This window comes from Sapajus apella, unplaced genomic scaffold (assembly GCF_009761245.1).
Source record: "Sapajus apella isolate SASKATOON/1434 unplaced genomic scaffold, GSC_monkey_1.0 scaffold47, whole genome shotgun sequence".
Lineage (NCBI taxonomy): Eukaryota > Metazoa > Chordata > Mammalia > Primates > Cebidae > Sapajus > Sapajus apella.
Window position 1 is genome coordinate 18,911,007 of NW_022436987.1, and position 22,880 is coordinate 18,933,886.

General features: G+C 36.1%; 1 protein-coding gene across 3 annotated transcripts in view; it reads left to right on the forward strand.

The window, feature by feature from the left end:
- Positions 1 to 312: 312 nt before the first annotated feature.
- LUZP2 (leucine zipper protein 2) overlaps positions 313 to 22,880 on the forward strand; it is a 569,126-nt gene continuing 546,558 nt past the window's right edge. For all 3 annotated transcript variants that reach the window (XM_032241009.1, XM_032241010.1, XM_032241011.1), the window contains exon 1: positions 313 to 930. In XM_032241009.1, the coding sequence (XP_032096900.1) occupies positions 869 to 930 (62 nt within the window). In that variant the 5' untranslated portion in view covers positions 313 to 868. The remainder of the gene's footprint in view (positions 931 to 22,880) is intronic.

Sequence of the window (22,880 nt, forward strand, 5' to 3'; positions counted from 1 at the left end):
CTTCAGGTGTGTGAACTTGAGCCACTAGGTCCAACCACATTGGCAGCTGCTGGTACAAACAGATAGAAATCAGAGGAAGATCAGAAAGCTTCAAAACCCAGAGCGGCAGATGTCTTAACGGTCCCGCAACGTTCTTTGGTTCTTTGCAGTCGACATTCAGGGGTTAAAAAGCTTGCAATGCCATGACGGGCTGAGAGTGCATTTCTGGACGCTGCTTACTCCGGCTTCCTTGCATCTGTGTCAGGCAAATCATTATGCAGTTCTAATTAGAACAACGTTCTAAACACTCTCTCCAGAGCGACGTTCTTCCAAACCCCGTTTAAGCGGACGAGAGACACCTGCCCAGGACCCTACGTGTCTGTAAGTCTCTCCCAGTGAATTGGGTCTCATCTCCTGCAGAGTACGCAAGTTCAATGACCGGCAGATTAGGTTTCTGCTCCCCGCGCCCCGCCCCTCGCCAGCCCGTGGAGCCGCGGGAATAAATATCAGCTCCCGGCCGGTGCTCACCCGAGTGGCCGGAGCGCAGCCCGGTGACTAGAGCGCGCGGGGCGATAGCGAGGCGCCCCTCCCCCCACCCTTCCCCGCGCCGCCTCCAGCGCGAGTGACAGCGCGCCCTCCGGGCTCCGGAGCGGCAGCGCCGAACAATCCCGGGCAGGGCTCGCCTCGCCGGTGACATCACTCCTGAAGATATTCCTCGCTCCCAGCGCCTGCCTTCACTAGGCGTCCGTCCGTGGGTCCATCTCCGCCTTTCCGCCGCCGAAGAGGGCTCCTCGCTGGCTGGGAACAGAGCCGGGCACCGAGGAGCTACAGGATCCCGAGGAGAGAGAGCGAAGGCAGTGAGGGAAGGAGGACCCCGGCAGGCAGCAGCATGAAATTCAGCCCAGCGCACTACCTGCTGCCTCTCCTGCCTGCGCTGGTCCTCAGCACCAGGTGAGTCCAGGAGCGTGAGTGACCTGAGCCCAGGGGCGCTGCCGGGGCGAGGTTGGTTTACCGTGGGTCACCAGTGGGGGTCAAGGCACTTCAGCTGTTTGCATCTCCCGCCTTAGCAAGAGGGACGCTGTAAGGCTTGGGCTGTGAAATCTTTGAGAAAGAGCAGCGCCCTTTTCTAGTTATCGCAGCCCCCTGGAGAAAGTCTTAGGATCGCTCTCAGAAAGGGGATCAAGAGCTTCCTCTTCAGACGGAAAGAAAAGACATTTTTCCCTCAGGTCATATTAGTAGCCAACAGATAACGCGCGACAAGAGAACAAAATAAAGAACAGAAATAGACAAGGAGGGAACTGACACCAGGCAGTGTCTTTACATTGGAGTTGTCTGAATAGCCATAGAGCTGCTCCCTCCCCCCAGGTGTGCTTGATTTAAGGAAGAGGGAAACAGAGGAAACAGATTAATCCTGGAAGATGCTAAGACTTGTACAAAAGTTCCTGGACTCCTGAAATGGCCTGTTTCAAAGATTTGCATAGGCTTAGTGATAGGCGTTTTCTTCTGTCTTGTGAACAGGTCTAATTAAAGAGCACAGAAGGCGATTAAAAGTTAGAAGACACTCTCAGAGTGCTGATGCAGAGACCCTAGTCAGAAACAATTAAGTACTGTACTCCATCACTGGCCATGGATGGGACTTTAAGCCCCATTACAGAGGAGCTATTTTTAGTGGAGATTTAAAATGCAGAGATTGAGGAGAGTTTTGTGACTCCCCACTGTTGATCAAGTCCCAAAGTTGTGATGGGTTTGCTTTCTTTTTCCACAAGCACAGCACAAAGGTGGACTGTTTAGTTGCCCAGGACCGAGTCTTTATTCTGCATGCCCTTAGCATCATATTGGCAGCAACCTCTTTCCCTTGGCTACCATAAAATAAAATAACCCACACAGGATGAAGACCCTTTCAAATCTACATGAATAGAAACATTATTAGATTGTGCATCTGATGGCTAATAAAGTGGAGATACAGGGTTGTTTCTAATTCTGAAATAGAACAGGGTGAAGAAAACTTGCTGTCTTACAAATCGAGGCTGTAAAATTATTGATTCCATTTCTATTCTACCTAAACACCTTCTTTCAGGCCTATGTAGCCAAACTTTCCTTTTAGTGTACAGACTATTTCATTTACCCTCAATAATTGATAAATTTTGTCTTTCCTTGTGAACAAAGCCTAGGTGACTTTGCCAGTTTAAAATGAAATGTGACTTTGATTCTTCATTTTGTCTAAGGTTTGCTTGTCACTTCTACTCATAAAGTACAGATGGTTTTAAAGAAAACCAGTTTGCCTTCCAGTATTATACTTAGTTGTTCTAAATACAGAGCCTATTTTAATATTTGTAGTTAGTTCTCAACAGTTCAATACAAATTATGCATCACAGTTATTCTTTAAATTCTAACCATTCACTCTCATGTTGTGATTTAGTCTTCTAGAGAAAGGGAATTTTCTAACTTTGGACACTTAAGTAGACGCCAGTCAACACATATGCATAAAATAGTAAATATTTGAACAATTTAAATCCAGACCACAGTGATTTTAGGCTGAATATCTCTAGAATTCCAAAAGTACATTTGCTTTTTAAAGATATTATAATTTAATTGAATGAAAAAGCTATATAGTCTCTAGCTTCCAAACTTTTAATGTTTATTATCTAATACAGGGTCAAAGAGCCATTATCTTTTCCTTTCATGAAAGTGTTGATTTTGATAGGGATACATTTCTTTAAACATAGTTAACACACTTATTACCACAAAAACTGGAATAGCTGTCAAGTTCACTTTAGCTTTGAAACTTCTGCAATGCTGATTGTATGTGAAAACTATGACTAGGTCATTAAATTTTACCAGAAGAAAATGCTGGGCTTGAAAAAAATGAAATGTTCATAATAAATAGCATCTATTATTAGTGTGATTACTATGTAGCAATTCATTTTACTGGATACCCAGAATACCCTGTGATGTCGAACAAATATGAAAATGAATGTGGCCCTATCAGTGTCATTTTGCAAGAAGAGAATATGTTTTAAAGATCTCCAACAGAAGGCCATTGGCTGTACAATATTTAGCAGTTCTTACAGGCACATGGTTATTGTGCAGATTACAACCTTAACTGAGCAGCTTTGAAAGGACACTTGTGTTAGTAGGGATGAGCTTATTGTCCTGCTGGGAAAAGCTGACTGGCTCAGCCATGGCCACCTGTGACATTGGGCTTTCTCGCCAAAGACTTCTGTTAACATAGTTTCTTAGTCAGTGGTCCTGTATGTGAAGCAAATGGTATTTCACATGTTTATTTCACATGCTGGATGCATTAGCAGAGGGTGGTAATTGCTAGTTTTTCTATAGCCTTTGAGTAACATCACCTGTCTTTTATTGTCAAACTCTTTCCAAAGCGTAGGGAATGTGGAGAGGAGACTCTTAATGCAAAAAGGCATTTGTTTCCTCATCTCTTTCTCTGAGTGCAGTGCCTTAATACTTTGCTATTTTCTTTCCAATAGGTCTGAAGTTCAGTTTATTTTAAAGTAATCTGTTCACTGAAATAAATGCTGCAGATGAAAAGGTAGTCCTTTGACTGTGTTGTGAACAGGTTTAATGGTGTCTAGCCCACAGGGACAATCCTGCCTTTTAAATAGAAATTTTTGAATAGAAAACAACGCTGCCTTTTAAATAGCTCTCTCTTTCTGTTTGCTCCTCCTCCTCACCTTTTCTGAAGCAACTTTAGATGCTGAAGCACAAAATCCCATAATTTCATCACAATGGCCATCAATGGCCCCCAATCAGTTAATTTATTTGTCCTGAAAGAAAGCTAAATGTTCACTTTACACAAAAGCCAAGCATTTTTCTGTTTTACTGGTAAACCCCAGAGAGTTTTAGAAAAAAAAAAAAAATGAAGAAAAAGAGCTGTTTAATTTCCTGGCACATGGTCTCCCCTGTTTAGAAAGTGCATATAAATTATAAAAAAAAAAATCAAGTTAATGATATGAATAATGTAACTAATACAGAAACTCATTTAAACTGCACACAAATAAATGTGGTCAAAGAAGGCAAACATGTTGGTTTAATAGCTTTGGAGTAAAATGACTGTACTTTTAAAATAGCCTTGTTGTATAGTATTAAATTGCTATTCCAGGGTAGCCAGTAATTCACTTCAGAAAGAAGTAGTGTAGGTATTGAAAGTAATGGTAGGGTGAAAAATTCTTTAGAAGTTCTTGGTGAAAAGGGACCCATGGAGTGCTGAAGAAGGCTTGTGCTTTAGTCTGCTGAACCTCTGTTCCTTTATGCTGTGGTTATACTCTTGATGCCTTTGGATTGTTAACTTTTAAATGACTTAATAGGGAGAGAGACATGGCAGGGAGGAGTGAAGGTCTACTGACTTCTGGTGGTTTTCCATGAAGCAAGAACTTTGAGCAGATGATTGGTCTGTTATAGTCCTCCCAATAGGAGTCACCTTAGAGGTCTTTCCTGGGCCCTCTGATCAGCAGTCACACCACATGTTTGTTTTGGAATCTATTTTTAGGTGATATTATATATTGAGGATGCCCCAGGCTATTTGTTCTGTGAATTAAACTAACCTCAAGATCAACGTGATTTGGAGAATAATGGACAAGAATCAAACACGATGAGCACATACAACAAATATTTTTACTCAAATAAATTTGATGCAAGAAGCAGTCTTACCTTAACTCTCCTGAAATATTTGGAGGCAAAATGGGTTTGTTTCCTAAGTCTTGTGCACAATGTGTGCCATACATGACATTTTACAGGACCCTACCTACATTCCTTTATTTGTGATTAGAAACTGTACCTTCTGTGTAAATGAGTTAGAGGAATGGCTTTCTTAAGAAGATATCAACACACAAATATTTTGACTTCTCAAATTTCAGTTTTGGATCTTAGTCACCGATTTCCAATAGCAGTTTTTAAAATGACTTATTTGGTGATTATCTTTGTGGATTAAATTTTATCTATGATTAATGAGAGGTACACCTCAAATATTTGATTTGTCTGTACAGTTGTCCTTAACCAAACTCCATGTAATTAAAAGGAAGAACTTGACCTTCTAACCAGAAAGCAAAAATCACTGAAACCACTGAGGAATGCACAGTTCTAATGAAATAATGTTTCCTCGTGTGCGTTATGAGAAACTAAGTGTGTGGCTGTTTCTCAGTGACTTCTAGAAGATTTGCTAAAATCTCTTTAACAAATGGTGCTAAATCATTTAAGTAACCTGATTAAACAGATACTGTTTAAAATTATGATTCCTTTTCTGAGAAATCCAAAAAATTCTCTGAACTTGTCTTCATCCCTGTAGACATGTCTTTGATGTTTCATTATCATGCATTAAGAATGTGCCTGCTATCAGTCAGTTGTTGCATGAATTATCAGGGCAATAAAACAATACATTAATTATATATATCCATCATCTAGTCATATATACAAATAACTATATATAAAACAAAATTGGGTAAATATCAACAAAATCTTACACAAATTTATAAGTGCGAATGAAGGAAAGAGTGAATAATGCCAATTAAGGAGTATCAGAGGCAACTTTACTTTCCAAGGACATTGAGAAGAAAAATATTGTGTAATCAACCTCAGTATCTTGCAACACATACTATATGTTGTTAGGTAAACTTATTCTCTCTATCCAGTTTTCTGATGTAGAAAACAGACCTTCTCATAACACCTACTTGAGAAGGTAACAGCCTTCAATTGCAAGGACTGAATGAGTTCCTCAATAGGAAGAGTTTAGCATATTCCCTGGAACACAGTAAGCACTCAACAGAGTACTGTACAGTTATTATGGTACTATTAACATTACTTTTATAAAATCTTTCTGTGTTTGATTTGGATATAGCAGAAAAAAGAAAAAAAATAGATACAAATCAATTAGGTGACATGAAATTAACAAGAAGCACAGTATCATCCAAAAGAAAAGGAGGATTGGTAGAGAAGAGAGGAAGCTGGAGGTGTAATGAGGGTTAATCAGTTATTAGGCTAGTTCTTCTCCACAGTTTTTCTGGCAAAGATGGTGCTGTGCACTTTGGTGAGTATTATGAAAATTTGGAATATTTAATGTAATGACTTAGTTTGGCTGGATAGAAGATTCTGGGTTGAAAGTTCTTTTCTTTAAGGATGTTGAATATTGGCCCCGACTCTCTTCTGACTTGTAGGGTTTCTGCTGAGAGATCTGCTGTGAGTCTGATGGGCTTCCCTTTGTGGGTAACCCGACCTATCTCTCTGGCTGCCCTTAGTATTTTCTCCTTCATTTCAACCCTGGTAAATCTGACGATTATGTGCCTTGGGGTTGCTCTTCTTGACGAATATCTTTGTGGTGTTCTCTCTATTTCCTGGATTTGAATGTTTGCCTGCCTTGCTAGGTTGGGGAAGTTTTCCTGGATAACCTGAAGAGTATTTTCCAGCTTGGATTCATTCTCTTCGTTGCATTCAGGTACGCCTATCAAATGTAGATTAGGTCTTTTCACATAGTCCCACATTTCTTGGAGATTTTGTTCATTCCTTTTTACCCTTTTTTCTCCAGTCTTGCCTTCCCATTTTATTTCATTGAGTTGGTCTTCGACCTCTGATATCCTTTCTTCTGCTTGGTCAATTTGGCTGTTGATACTTGTGCATGCTTCGCAAAGTTCTCGTGTTGCGTTTTTATAGACTGGATAGGGAAAATGTGGCACATATACACCATGGAATATTATGCAGCCATCAAAAACGATGAGTTTGGGTCCTTTGTAGGGACGTGGATGAACCTGGAAACCACCATTCTCAGCAAACTGACAGAACAGCAGAAGATCAAACACCGCATGTTCTCACTCATAGGCGGGTGTTGAACAATGAGAACACATGGACACAGGGAGGGGAGCACTACACATTGGGGTCAGTTGGGGGGAAATAGGGGAGGGACGGTGGGGGGTGGGGAGCTGGGGAGAGATAGCATGGGGAGAGATGCCAGATGTAGGTGATGGGGAGGAAGGCAGCAAATCACACTGCCACGTGTGTACCTATGCAACAATTTTGCACGTTCTTCACATGTACCCCAAAACCTAAAATGCAATAAAATAAATAAATGGGGAAAAATAAATAAATACCTAACCTTAAAAAAAAAAGAATCACTGATATAGATGAAGCCCAACTATAATAGTCTTAAAAATGACCATATGAAAGGGAACTTAAGTCAGGTTTTAAATAGCCTTAGTGGTTGTCGAGTATCAACTAGTTTATACATACATTATCATAAACTTTTCACAGTTATGCAATAAAATCTGACTATTACATGAAAGATACATTTCTCTTTATTTTGCTATAGATTACTGTGTGAAGGTGAATGTGTTAACAATGGCGTCTATCAACTGAGTGGATCATAGAAAAGGGTGTAATTTACTGCTAAGAGTAGATAAAAGGTACAGATCACGTCAAGCTTGCATCAGAGAAAGTGCAAATATTTACTAAGACTTGTAAGAACTTTGCTTTATGAGTAAAGAAGACACAAGGTGAAGGTCAACCAAATAACAGTGTGCTCTGAGGATTCTTTCACAAACCATAGAAGACATGATTATACTGTAGGTAGTGATTGCATTGCAATTATGTCTGAATTGTTTGATGTTGCTTTCCAGTGTTTTAATCTCTTTAAGTGTACTTTAAAAAGCCTACTGTTGGGAAATGTACTGCGAACACAAGATTGTGTCCTAGTCCAAAGCCCTATGATTTAGAAGTGAGAAAACTAAAACCCAGGCTGACTGAGACTTGCCCAAGGCTGTAATGGGAAACAAATTAGAACCCAGAACTTTCCACTATACTCTTTCTATTCTGTTACGTGAATGCTTTCTATGATATAGCTCTTCTGTAATTAAGCAACATGTGACTAGTTGGTACCTATGAAGCACCCAGAATAATTCTATTTATTATGCAGTATAAAGTAACTTTAAAACAAATTATCTAACCACATATAATCACCATAGAACAACAGGCCATAAGACAAAGGGAGTTACAGTAACAAGAAGTTGAACTTCCTGTATTCAGTAGATTTAAGAATGAGCTGGCCTAAATAAGATTCTAGGTCATTTGCAAAACTCAAAGCAGAGTCATTAATGAGTTCTCATCATTGCACACAGTTTACCTCCCAAAAGATACATCTATAATGGTTCCTGTTGACCTTTCAGTTCTATTGTAAGGTGATATTTTTGTGCCTTTGAGATCTTTCCATTGAAAGTATTTCCTGTAACTATGGTTCCCAGACATTTGCTCATATAATTCTCACTTGTTAAAGCTATGCTGAAACTGTCGTATTTCTCAATGGGTGGCATGCTAACTATCTTGCAAAGATGTGCTCCTAAACATGTTCATGTCCAACTTTACTATAAAATGACATTACATTTTCTTTTGTTTACATTCCTCTATGCTTTCATCATAGCTTATCTGATAGTGATATAGTTATAGCTACATAAATAACATTTTTAGGTTCAGATGGTTGTAGATTATTCTACCTGCACATTTAATAAGCTCTTTGCCTTTCCATAGGTTCTTTAACCATTCTGAAACATTAAGTTAATTAATGAAAATTAGTTTCTCATCTATGAAAATTAAAATGATAATATCTAATATTTAGGGCCAAATGCTTATGACCTTTCAGAGTTCTGGACAAGTACAGCAAAAATTATAAAATTATAATTTATTTTCTATTAAGATTCTCCTGGGGTCAGAGCAAGTAGGGAACTAACCCAATGCATGGCTTTCATGAAGGTGTAAAACATTACCTGTTTGTGTGACAGAATGCATTTTAGAGTGTATCTGAAGCTCTTGACATCTCGTCTTCAGTTTCCTCTTTTTACTTGTTTGTTTAGAAAACAAATGAGACTAAAAATGTGCAGTGACTCACTATCTTCCAAACTAGTTCTCAGAGCTTAGTTAAGGTATTTGTAAGGGCTAATGCCCTTTCTGGGACATTCATCTCATGTCCCATGTGGAAGATGTGACTTCTGACTTCCTCCTGCCTGTTCTTTAGAGCGTTGTGACAGTTTCTGCCCTTCATATTCTGATTCAAAACATACTCTACCATCTAGAATCACTTACTCAGTGAGTGCTGATAAATGGAGTTGGGGGATGTATGGGAGGAATGGAGATGGTAAGAGGTGATTGTCATGTTGCATGAGGTTAAATCCAAAAAATGTGAGCTCAAACGGAGACTTTGAATCACTTACTTATTATTGTATATGAATTTAGAAATGTTGATGTATGTCTCTGAGCCATATTTAACAGTGCCTGTCTCACAGAGATGTCAAGAGGATTGAATCAGCTAATGTATAAAGACTAGTATCCAGCACAGAGAAATACAGCTCACTATATTGCTGTTTTTATATTATCTAATTAAGATTTTACCCTACCAGATTGTATATGTATTTCAGCAAGAAAGATCATTGGGAAATCTCATGCTGGCTTTTTTGTAAGGCATGTTAGAATTGTCAATGAAGAGATTGTGGAGCTCATTCCTAGCCTACCTTATTACAAACAGAAAAAAATGAATGAAATGGTATTTTTCCTTTAAGAACATGCAGATGATTTGAGGCCAATGTGGAAGCCAAGTCTCTATTATCTTAACCAATTCCAGTTGGGAACACTAATTTAAATACCTGTAACATTTTTAAGAAAAAAAAAAGAAAAAAGGAAAGTCATTATTACCTGACCTGGTTTCTATCTGATGCCTGGAGCTTCAAATTATGTGGCTAATATGGTTAAATATTAAATATAGTTATAAGATAATTATATTTTCCATAATATTTTAAAGAGGGTTCATTATATAAGTTTACCTACAGGTGGCAGAACTAAATGTGTAAATCTTAAAACTAGGGCAGCATAATATTAACAAGCCAATTGACAAAGTGAAGATCCTGGACTTGTAAATTAAGTAATCCTACAATGCAGTAAGTGTGGTCATGACCTGCAAAGAACGGTCCAGAGAGGGGCTAGGATAGTAGAAGGAAAGGAGGCACTTAGCACACTTGAGCTATTGGTATGTAATGTGCATGGAAAGAGACTGAAAGAGTAGAAGGAAAAGCCCCAGTCACTAGCCTTCCTGCTTTTTCTTTATATATAATATTCTCTTTTCTAACATTTGCAGTCATTTATTCCTCGTCTTTTCAGTAAACTAAGCGTTGGGCAGGAAAAGGGGAAGTCTCTGAATTATAAAAGAAACAAGAAAATGCATGTGAATTAGAGTAACATCTTAGGAAGACACAGCTATGGGCTGAAGAAGCTTTATATTGTTGGAAGCATGAAGCTTTTTCCTTCAGATGCCACAGAGAAAAATATGAACTCCTTCTACATGTAAGTTTACATTAAAAAAGTGAGGGGAAATTTTTCTTTTCCTGACATGACATTTTAGAAAGACAATGAAGTATATGAAATTAATTGTGTGTGTTCTATATATACATCTTTATTTTAGTTGGTCATTTTATAGAATTATTAACCTACAGGCTAGACCAGGAATTCTGAGAACTTATCATATCTCTAGAAGTGCTAGCTACTTACTCTTTGTCACCTAATCCTTGCTTATGACAACACATTATATTCATATATGTTTCATCACTAGGGAGACCTGAGTTTTGCCCTTATTAAATGACTATCCCATATTCCCCCAGCTAGAAACTGGTCAGATCCTAGGTCATTATTCTGAGAATGGCTTTATGAATGGAGCTGTAGGGCTGCCTATATAGAATCTAATCTCTATAAATGTACAGTGAAGAAAAGTAATAATCAGTACTGCAAAAAAGAATGCAGAAGCTAAATCATACTGGCAAATGACTGCACGTTTTCAACATGTGAGACAGAGTAAATTAAAAACACTCTTAAACTAAATCAGCTAAAATATTCATTAGTTTAAAGACCAAAAGCCTTATAATAAATACAAAAGTTTGCCAGATAATTTCATCATTTATATATAGAAAACATAAATGTTCTCAATTTAGAGTTTCTCCAAGTATGCTCCTCATTCTAACTGAATGAGAATTACCTGTGATGCTCCCTATAAAGACAGGTTTCAGTTCCTAACTTAGACATTGAATTTTCACTTTTATATGGAACTTGGGTGCTTCTTATGTATAGGAGAGCTTAGAAACCACAGCTCTAGTATTTCAGAACTATAAAGTCCAGTATACTTAGATCTCCTTGCCATTTACTTAACATGCAAATTATAGCTGAAGTCAGGAGAATGGGAAGATATTGATGTTTTGACCAAAATCACACCAATTTTCACATGTATATAAATACATTTAGTAAATGAGGATCTCATTGTGCAGCAGGCTGCATTTATCAGTCAACTTAAAGGAAAATAATTCTCTGCCTCACATACATTTCTTTTAAAGGCTGAAAAAATGCTCAAATAAAGTAAATTATTTAAAATGTTTTACATGGATTTATCAGGGCCATACTGGATTTAGAAAATATGTGATAAAGGGTAAAATGTCTGAGATAAACTGAAAAGAATTAAAACTTTATCTCCCTCCCTAGATTTCATCACTACAAGTTACATAACAAAGAGGCAAAAAAAAAAAAAGAAAGAAAAAGAAAAAGACCTACACACAAAGCCATTTAAATGCTTGTTCTACTCTACTTGGGGCAGGAAATCTGAATTTTCAAAATGAGAAGTACTATTTACCTGGTAAAAATGAAAGTTTTGATCATCTTCTCCCTACTCCCCATAAATGGTGGTTAGTTTTGCATGATGTTAAACAATTTTTTGGAAGAAATGTGTGGATTAAACAGAATGTGCAACTATACCAGTCATATCGCCTTAGTGCCTAACCTCTGCATCATCAATTAATTCTCCTAGAGTAAAAAAGACTCATGATATAAATAATAATATATTTATAATAATATAAACGAATAATACTTAGCAGTTATAGAATACCATCAACCAGGTTAATCCTTACAATAAACTTTGAAATGATTACTGATGTTGCCCTAATTTTATAGATGTAGAAATTAAGGCACATGGAATTAGATTACTTGGGCAACATAACTAGTAAGCAGTGGAGTCTAAATTCAAAGGCCAAGTGGCACTAGGATATGCATTCTTAATCACTGTACTACAGTGCCTACTAGAGTGTAAAGTGAAGCACTGGAATGGCCTTAAATTTTTATGTTGGCCCGTTATGGGCTCTAGTTGCATTCCCTGCCACAAATAAATCACAAATAAATAAGTAGCTGAAATTTTATACACAGTTAAGGAAGGAGAGCTACTTTTTCTCAGAAAAGCTCACAACTGAAGAGATGACAGAAGATCATTTCTTTCAAGTTCTAGCTAAAAAGTGTATTTTATTTTGTTTTGTTATAAAAGAAAAGTAATCATATATTAGCATAGTGATATCTTATGTGTGGAGGTTGTTTTTTAAAAATACCAATGAACTACAGTTTTCTACTGCCTGGCTCCAGATGTCTTCTAAGTGTTAATTGTGGCACTTAGGAACAAGTGTGTAGAATCAGGCTGATGTGTGTTCTAATTATAGGTTGGTATCTTCTACTTGTGTGATTCCAGGTAGTCTTCTTAACTGCTCAGAATGATAATTTAATTTTTAAAAATAATTTATAGTAGCTAAGGGTTACTGCTTGTTTTCTCTGTGTAAGGATTGTACTACAAATTTGTCTAAGGTTACTTTAATGCTTTTCAGTACCTTACGAAGTGCTTGCTTTACAGAATGAGACATTAAGGATTACACAAGTTAATATACCTAACATCACAAAATTAAGAAGGGATAGAGATGAGACGAACCTATGACTTAATAGGCATAAGACTCAGGATTCTAATTCAAGGTCAGGCTCCTGAGACAATAAAAGTTAGCAATAAAATTGTTGATGGCCAGATATTTGGGAAGTAACTCAGAAACCAAGGAGCTGTTGGGATCACATGTAGACTGGTGGGAAAAAGAACTTATTACACACACGATGTGTGCGGTGAGTGAGGGTTCAGTGCATGGTAGATTCTTGCGCTGTTTGAATGCTGACCCTCAGGACATTTCATGTAATAGATAGTATCACCTTTTGTTTTTGAGATGTGAAAAGCAACAAACTCAACATTCACATTTAGTCTGTCTTGAGAGCCTTACCATGTAACAATAACGGCCAGATCTTTCTTAGGAAGTCGTTTGGCTAGAAATCTTCTTCCACTGGGTAATCAGAAGATGACACTGTGAAGTATGGTACAGTCATAACTGTTCTAGAATTAACTCATTCATAGAATGATACATTTTCCTCAAAATTTGTATCTAAACAAAAGTATATAATATATGCATATTATGTTATGCGTATATGTACTACATGATATATAGTATATGTAATATATAGTATATGTTGTATATTCTATATATTATATAGTATATATATTATGTAGTGTACATAGTATATATGTAATATATAATGTATGTATTATGTAGTATGTTATATGCATATTTTGGTAAAGATTTAAATATATTACTCGTAGACATCATGCATTTTTCTAAATACTTATCCTTGAAAATAGGCTTATATATAACATACAAAATATGTTATATATGCATATATTATATAGTATATATTACATGCATATTTTAATATTTTAAAATAGATATCTATTTTTTATTTTATGCATTTTTCTATTTATCCTTGAAAATAGGCTTATATATAACATATGTAATATATATTTCATGGCATATACACAATTATGTAGTATATATTATATGCATATTTTTATAAATATTTTAAATGTATTATTTATAAAAATCTTGCATTTTTCTGAGTACTTACTCTTGAAAGTAGGCTTATTTGGTAACACACTACCATTAGGTTAATTCCAGTAATCACCATGGTGTTTCTTCTATGTCTACCTTTCTCTCTAAGGAGCATTAGACTTGCAAATTCAATTATGTATACATTTCCCCATATTGTCTTTTACTCAATTGACATAACATTAAATGGATTCACAAAGACAGCATTGACAGATAGTGGGTAATGTGTGAGGGAGACATAATACCTGGCATTTTTATAGTATTTTAATTTTGATTGTTACACATGCTCATACCTCCACACAACATCATATGTAGCAATTTGTAATAACCTCATTTTATAGATGAAGAGAATTTTAGTAATGGCAGCCAGATAGCTTAAACCCAGGGCTCTGAATGCCACATTCACAATACCAGAGTTGCTTGGGAACCTTAAAAGTTGAGGGTCAAGGGAGGAAGAGTTGCTGGATGGCTAGCTCTTATGCCTTAAAGAAAGGAAAGGAAAGAGCTGAGTGTAGTGATGACTTTAATTGTGATGCTGCCCATTTTCATATTTCAAAGATGAAGCAACAGCTACCAGCCTGGCAGAACTAAAGAAGATGGTGCCTATGCAATATTTGGCATGTTTTACCATATTGGCTTTGGTTCTGTATTGGTTTGGGTGCATTTCATAAGTTCATGTGAGTACCTACCTGTAAGCCTTGCCACCTTAATCAGTTGAGATTCAGGATTTTTTGCCATGCATCAGAAACTCCCAAATTACAATGCTTTAAAAAAGATGTAAATTTATTTCACTCACACATAAGATATATAACAGGTAGGAAATCCAGGGCTGGCTGGTTCTCCATGGTCAGCAAGTAGGCAAACAGAGCTGCATTGTAACTTTCATGGTCTTCAGTGCTGTACTTTAAACTTTATCAACCCTTACTCTATTAAATACATACACATATATCACATCTGTATTATATAACATATTGTTTTGGGACTGTGCTGATATAAAGATTAAAATATTAATACTACATATATACTTCAAGCTAAAATTCATTTTTAAAGATTCTACTTTTAAAACAAATTTTAAAATATTTGTGGGCCAAAAAAAAGGATTGGGGTCCACTGGCCATTGACATGGTGCCTGCTGTGCCAAGCGGATAAGTTAGCCATGTCAGCAAGGACTCCAGCTCCTTCCAGCTTGTTGCTCTGTTCAGGATTTTGCCCTCATGTTCCAAGGTGGACACTAGAGCTCAAATCATCCTTCTAAATAGCAGCATGGAGGAAGGACACACTGCTTTCTTTTTATGACAATTCCCCATTTGTTAGTCTCAGTAGAGTAGCTATTCCCATGTAAAAGGGAACCTGGGACTGGTAGCCTTCTTACCTGTGGCATATATTCAGGTAAGAATATATTGGAAGCTGTCATATTATCTATGCCTTCCCTTCTGACTATTTATTTAATTCTTCGCTATGTAAATTGCTTCAATTGCTCCAAAAGAAGTTTTCTTTTTGGGTACGGTAAGCCTTTATTTAATGTCATTCATAGGTTTTTGGAAACCACAACTTACGTGAAATGATGTGTTGCCTTCAAAGTCCTTTCTGATTTTGATGAGAAAAAAAACCATTTTGTTATACATGACAACTTACTGTACAATGATGTGAAAGCTGGTGTCTGCCACTAGAATTTTTTAAACTAATTTAAAAAAAATTTTAAAAATTAATGACAAGTGTTTTGGAATGGAATCATTATTTTAGCTTACAGGTATGATAAAAGTTTACATCAGTTGGATATTGGCTAGGGACAAAACTAGGGAATATGCCTAAAAATAAGGAGTATTTACAAGTAATAATCTTTATGTGAATAGATATTTACCAATGATAAAATAATATCAGTAAAAGGTTAAATGTTGAACTTAAGGCATGCTTTCTGAAGGGACTACTTTAAAGGCAAAGTTCATATGTATTTTATGATTTATATTGTGGTTTAGACATAAGAAGTATTTAACTATGTGCTTAAATATTTATTGAATGATTAAATCATGCCTTTTGCTTTGTTGTTCTTTCTTGAATTTTTTTTGATGAGTGGAAAGAGAATACTTAAATAATATAGATGATTTTTTTTTAAATTTAAGTAAATTATGCTAAGTCTTAGCAAAGTGTGTCTATTATTTAGGCTAACCTCAAAATCACACTGTGGTAATATCCACTAGTATGCACATATATTTATGTTTGGATCTGATATTACCAGAGATTGGCATTTTCCACAATTTCCTTCCTTGGAAGAAGACATCTGTCAGGGGGATAGTGAATAAAGAAAGTTGAAGGAATTTCTCTATATACTTTTGTCCAACCAGGAGAGGAATGCCATAATTATAATGACAAGAGTGATTAATAGATTCTGTATATTAGGCTGATGAGGGGAAGAAGTGAAATGAAGATGGTGCAGGAGGCAAAGGAAAAAGTTAAGGGGCTGAAGAATGTGCTGATGGACACGGGCTGAAAAAACAAATAGTGTTGGTGGTAGAATATTGGTAGTATAAATCTTAAGGGCCATCTTAGAATTTTAACATTTCAGATCTCAGTGAGACTTTAATACCACTCCAAACCTTCATTTTTTATAACTTGAGGCTCATAGATGTTAAATAACTCATTAAAGTGATACAAATATTTAATAGTACAACCAAGACAAGGAAAATAGGCGAATAGAATAATACATGACATATTTTATTGCTGAAGCAGCATCAGTCTTTCATAAAAATTGAGAAAAATTCATCATAATCATGAGGTTACCTAACTATGTAAAGCTTTTTGGAAAAATTACAAATGAATAATTATGATGGTTTTCATTTCAAATGTCTAAATCATTCTTAACGCAAATTTAAATGTTAAAGGGGTGACTTTACATTGTCATTCAATCCCTTTCTAACACTAAACACAAAGTTCAACATTACTTTTTGTATATTAAACATAGCTTGGCTTGTTGAAATAGGTCTTTTAATTCCTAAATTTAATGTTTTTTAGATGACATTGTTTTACTTTCAGTCTCTATTTTTTAATTACTATTACGAAAATAGATGATATTGATATTTTTGCCACTTAAGATATTAATATTCTTTCAAATCATGGAAACAAGCTAATATCACACATTTTTCCTAAAATTAAAATAATTAAAATTGTATTTGCTGACATGAAAAATAGCTAAAAATAAAGTCTGCCTAGCCTGCTTTCAGATTCACAAAAGACTTGATCATATCTCAGCTAAAAACATCTATATTTGAAAGAAAAGCTACAGAGTTATATGACGGTTAGCCCTCATTCTTTAGAAGTCATTGGTAAGGTTTTATTTCATTTTTATAATCAATGTAACGAGAATGATATAGATGAGATTTGTCCTGGGATAATGACTGTATCTTAAACTATTTTCAGATATTATGAAAACCTTAAAATATCAATAGCCACTTTAAAATTGTATTGCTGTTTAGACTGTCTCTAAATAATTAAAAGGGTAAAGATGATTCTTTTTGAATATTCTTAGGATCTATATAATACATGATTCATATGGTTTTTCCTGTGGCTAATTTTTGACTGTCAGTACTTATAGCTACAGTAAGTTGCAGGGCCATGCTTTGGGCACTGTACTCTGATTCTAAAGCCTGGGGTATACCATGGAAGATCAGTCAACAAATTCCATTAATACCAAGCAAACACTAAATCCTGGTAGAAATGAATAAATTACTCTTTTGGGAGATAACCACCTTTTGTCTCCTCTGACCTTTCAGTGGCTGAATGTAGACAACGTTTATCTCAAAGAGGTGAGGAAAAGTTGATAGACTGGAAAAATAAGAGTTGCCAAATAGAATGCTAAGTAGAGGACCATATAAGCATGGAACTGATTTAATGTTTTGAAGTGTCCAAGTGCAGTTAGAGCATTCTGCAAGCATAGTTTTGATTCCCTGGCTTTGTTTTATAAGAAGAAGCTGATCTGGCTGGGAACACAAGCAGACCTTTGGAAAATAAAATGTGTTTTTTTTTTTTTGGGACAGAGTTTCACTCTTGTTACCCAGGCTGGAGTGCAATGGCGCGATCTCGGCTCACTGCAACCTCTGCCTCCTGGGTTCAGGCAATTCTCCTGCCTCAGCCTCCTGAGTAGCTGGGATTACAGGCACGCGCCACCATGCCCAGCTGATTTTTTGTAGTTTTAGTAGAGACGGGGTTTCACCATGTTGACCAGGATTGTCTCGATCTCTTGGCCTCGTGATCCACCCGCCTCGGCCTCCCAAAGTGCTGGGATTACAGGCGTGAGCCACCGCGCCCGGCCGGAAAATAAAATGTTTTAAAGATGAGTGGTATCCCTAAACAGTGCCCATAAACAGAAGCATGTGGCATATCCCTTGCAATGAACAAGGAGCTGTGGAAGAGGAGTCTAGATTGGTGGGAGAGAAATCCTCCACTGAATGCAGAGAGTGACTGGTTGGTTGGTTTTTTTTTTTTTTTTTTCTTGGAATAAAAACATTCAAGACAAAGTGGCAGAGAAAAAAAGAGAGAGAGAGAGAAATAGATGGTGATGATCAGTCTTTGGTTTCTTATCCTTGGTGAAACTGAGAGCATTGTAACATAAGAATGGTTTCAGAATAAGTAATCTGCTTTACAAATCAGTGACCCTGAAAAATAATCTATAGCCACATCTCAGGGAAGCTGAGAAGGAGAGGATCCCTGAGGGATTACAGCATAGAATGAGGAAGGTATATCGTAGTATTAAGAGAAAACACATAATAAGATCTTGCCTCTCCTTCTGTCAAGCCCACTGATCAATGGGATGATTATAAATTTCACTTTGTGGGGAATTTCAGGGTACCATTTTTATACAGAACCAACTAAATGTATGTTCTTTGTTTATGTAAAGAAACTTTATTAATATAAATTCATTAATTTATTATTATTTTTTCCTTTTTGTATTTCCAAGTGTGAGGAAAGGAGATTATGACAATACAGCAATAAGATTACCTGAATGTATTTATTGGGGCAATTTTTGAAAGAATTCTTCCCATTGGTGTTGAAGAAAGATGTATAGTAAGAATTAGTCCTTGAGGCAAGGTCTGTTCTGTAAAAGTAGTCTAGTTCAAGGACAGCTACATTCACAAAACTCCTGGTTGGTACAGGATCAATCCTTTTAGGGTAGGTGACTTTTTACATGACTTTAGATCAGATGTCCTAAAGAGAAGAGTAAATGAATTATTGTTAGTAAGAGCAAAGGCTGTGGTGAACAGTCATTGTCGTTAAAACCTCTGCTGGCTTGAGGTCTTAATGTTTACAAGTGAAGGACGCTAGAAGGTCTATTATTCACCATTTCCCTGATATCAGGGCAGAGATTAGAACCGGAAAGTTTGAAAAAAGGTTTGATGAAATGCTAAGACAATAGACAATTTAGAGAGGAATATAAGTGAATTAATGGAGGTGAAAAACAACATGAGAACTTTGTGAAGTATGCACAAGTTTTAACAGCCGAATTGATCAAGCAGAAGAAAGGATATCAGAGGTCGAAGACCAACTTAATGAAATAAAACAAGAAGGCAAGATTAGAGAAAAAAGGATAGAAAGGAATGAGCAAAGTCTCTAACAAATATGGGACTATGTGAAAAGACCTAATCTACGTTTGATAGGTGTACCTGAAGGTGACGAAGAGAATGAATCCAAGTTGGAAAATACTCTTCAGGATATTATTCAGGAAAACTTTCCTAACCTAGCAAGGCAGGACAATATTCAACTCCAGGTAATACAGAGAACACCACAAAAATATTCCTCAAGAAGACCAACCTCAAGGCACATAATCGTCAGATTCACCAGGGTTGAAATGAAGGAGAAATTACTAAGGGCAGCCAGAGAGAAAGGTCAGGTTACCCATAAAGGGAAGCCTATCAGACTCACAGCAGATCTCTCAGCAGAAACCCTACATGCCAGAAGAGAGCGGGGGCCAATAGTCAACATCCTTAAAGAAAAGAATTTTCAACCCAGAATTTCATATCCAGCCAAACTAAACTTCATAAGTGAAGGAAAAATAAAATATTTTGTGAACAAGCAAGTACTCAGAGATTTCGTTACCACCAGGCCTGCTTTACAAGAGCTTCTGAAAGAACCACTACACATAGAAAGGGGCAACCAGTATCAGCCTTTCCAAAAATATACCAAAAAGTAAAGAGCATCAACATAATGAAGAATTTGCATCAACTGATGGGCAAAACAGCCAGCTAACATCAAATGGCAGTATTAAACTCACATGTATTATTATTAATCCTAAATTTAAATAGACTAAATCCCCCAATCAAAAGACACAGCCAAAACCCATCGGTATGCTGCATCCAGACCCATCTCACATGCAAGGATACACAGAGACTCAAAACAAAGGGATGGAGGAAGGTTTACCAACCAAATGGAGAGCAAAAATAAATAAATAAATAAAAAGTCGGAGTTGCAATTCTCGCCTCTGATAAAATAGACTTTAAAGCAACAAAGATCAAAAGAGGCAAAGGAGGACATTGCATAATGGTAAAAGGATCAATGCAACAAGAAGAGCTAAAGATCCTAAATATATATGCACCCAATACAGGAACACCCAGATACATAAGACTTACAAAGAGACTTAGACTCCCACACAATAATAGTGGGAGACTTCAACATCAATATTAGACAGATCAATGAGACAGAAAATTAACAAGGATATACAGGACTTAAACTCAGATCTGGAACAAGTAAACTTAATAAACATTTATAGAACTCTCCACTTTAAATACACAAAATATATACTCTTATCAGTACCACATCACACCTACTTACAGGTTTAAATGAAATATTGGTTGGCTGCTTGTTTGTTATTTTCTTCCCTCATTTTTTCCTGTCTCCATTATTCAGCACAATTATTAGCATAAAAGAGGTTTTCAATACCCATTTTTAGACTGCATTCTAGCCTGGGCAATAAAGCAACGCTCCCATTCTCTCTCCCTCTTCCTCTCCCTCTTTCTTCCTCTCCTTCATTCTTTTTTTTAAATTCTTTTTTTTCTTTCTTTCTTTCTCTCTTTCTTTCATTCTTTCTTTTATTTTTTTCTTTCTTAAAAAAAAAAAAAAAAAAAAAGAACCAGAAAGTTTGTAATAGCTTCTTGGAAATTAACCAAGTCCTCTGTTGTAGGAGTTCTACATTCACCTAGTATGTTATTTTTATATGAATATAAAATACTGTGCCGAGTATTGGAGAGGTAAGAGGAGGGAAGTGGTATTTTAGGGAGACTACACATTCTCTGTAACTTATTCTCTTCCTACAGAAGTTTAGTCTTCTGAGCTGAAAGACCCCTGTTTGTAAATGACACTTTTTACAACCAGTAAGAGGGATAACTTGGCAACTGGTTGGTTTAGAGCAATTAAGGATATATAAATTAATTAATATTCACTAAGAACTTGATATATATTAAGGAACATACCACAAAATAATGTTAAGTGCTTGGGAGCCCAGATGCATAAAAATATATATCCTTCATAGAAGGAGAGGGTGACGAAAGGTGCAAAGAGTAAAGTTTCCCCACTCTGGGAATAACTGTGTAAAGTGTCACAGAATTAGTGACTTTCCTACGGGTTTTAAAACTTGGAAGTTTTTAGCCAAAAATTTTCCTTGAGAAAACAAATTCCAGGAAAAGAATAGCAATGTGAAAGGTGCTAAAATAAAATGATAATAATGGCAGAACTAATTATAGGCTCCTCAGTAGTTAAGAAGTACTTACTAATATGTATGTAAAAACAACAGGCTCTGTGCCTCAGAGTGGGTTTACCTCTGTGATACACTCTGTTCTCCAGAGCTCCCCTAGGGACCAGGTAAAGTTATTCTTCTGCTGGGACCACTTCCTTGCTGAATTTTTATCCTATCATGTGTTTTTCTCACTTTGCTATGAAAGTTCTCATTTATCCCTAATAAATCAACTTCCAAGGAGGCCCCAGTTATGTTCTGCTTCTGTGAGAACTGACCTGAGACAAAGACTGATTGACCTGGATTTGTATCCCAGTCTTGCACATCACTAGTTATGTGATCTTGTATGGGCTGCTAAAAATGTCTTATGATAGATATCATTTTTTTCAGTTGAATTGGGAAAATAACCAATCTTGAAATCCTGTTTTGAAGATTAACAGATAACAGACTTTAAAGACCTGACACTTATACTTGATTAATATATGCTACTTTTCTTTAACATTCAATTATGGAAACGAATGTAAAACCTAAAATTATTTGCATATCATTTGAGTAGGTCTTACATCAGTATGAAATTCTATGACCACTTGTCAATCTGAAATAATTGAAATATCAGAATCCTGTTTTAAGGCGTTTATTCCAGTAAAAATACAGGGGCTCCAGAGAAATGGGATTAGTGTTCCAAAGTTAAGAGTTAAGGTTGTGCTTACATAGGAAGAAAACAAAGAAATATAACAGGATTACAATATTTTCTACACAAGGCTGATTTATGAGTTACAACAATTTAATTAGTTAAAGTTGATTTCTTTTTCATGTGGCTTCTTTACAATTTAAAAGAATATATTTAACGTTCCATCTTAAAACAAAATGACAGCATGAAGTTTTTGTGTGAGAAAGGTAACAGGGAAATAAATCTAAAATGAAGATCAACAGTGAAGAGGGAAGAGATCTTTCCTGGTGCTCTTTAGTCATTTGCAATAATTTACAAAACAATGCAGGTAAGGAAGAAGTCAAATCTATAATCAGAGAAACAAAAATTACAGCTTCCTAGGTTACAGCTGCCTAGGTAACAGCTGCCTGTTTATGTGACTTATGTCCCATAATCACATTCCCTTAAGGCTATCAAATTTAGTTTTAACAGCTTAGTGAGTTACTTATTTTTACATACTCAAAGAATAAACTCTGTGATACAATCTATGTGCCATGTTCTCTGGGTGGCTTTATTTCCAGGTTTGATAATTTCTTATTACCATCTATGCTATTTTTGTCTTTTAACCTTTTCCTAATACAAAATGCAGATATTTTTAAATCATATTTTCTGTGTTCTAGGTTGATACATATACACAAAATTTTATTTGAAATCTTAATTGAAGCATGTATAAGATAATCTGATCTTATCTGAAACATGTATAAGATAATCTTTA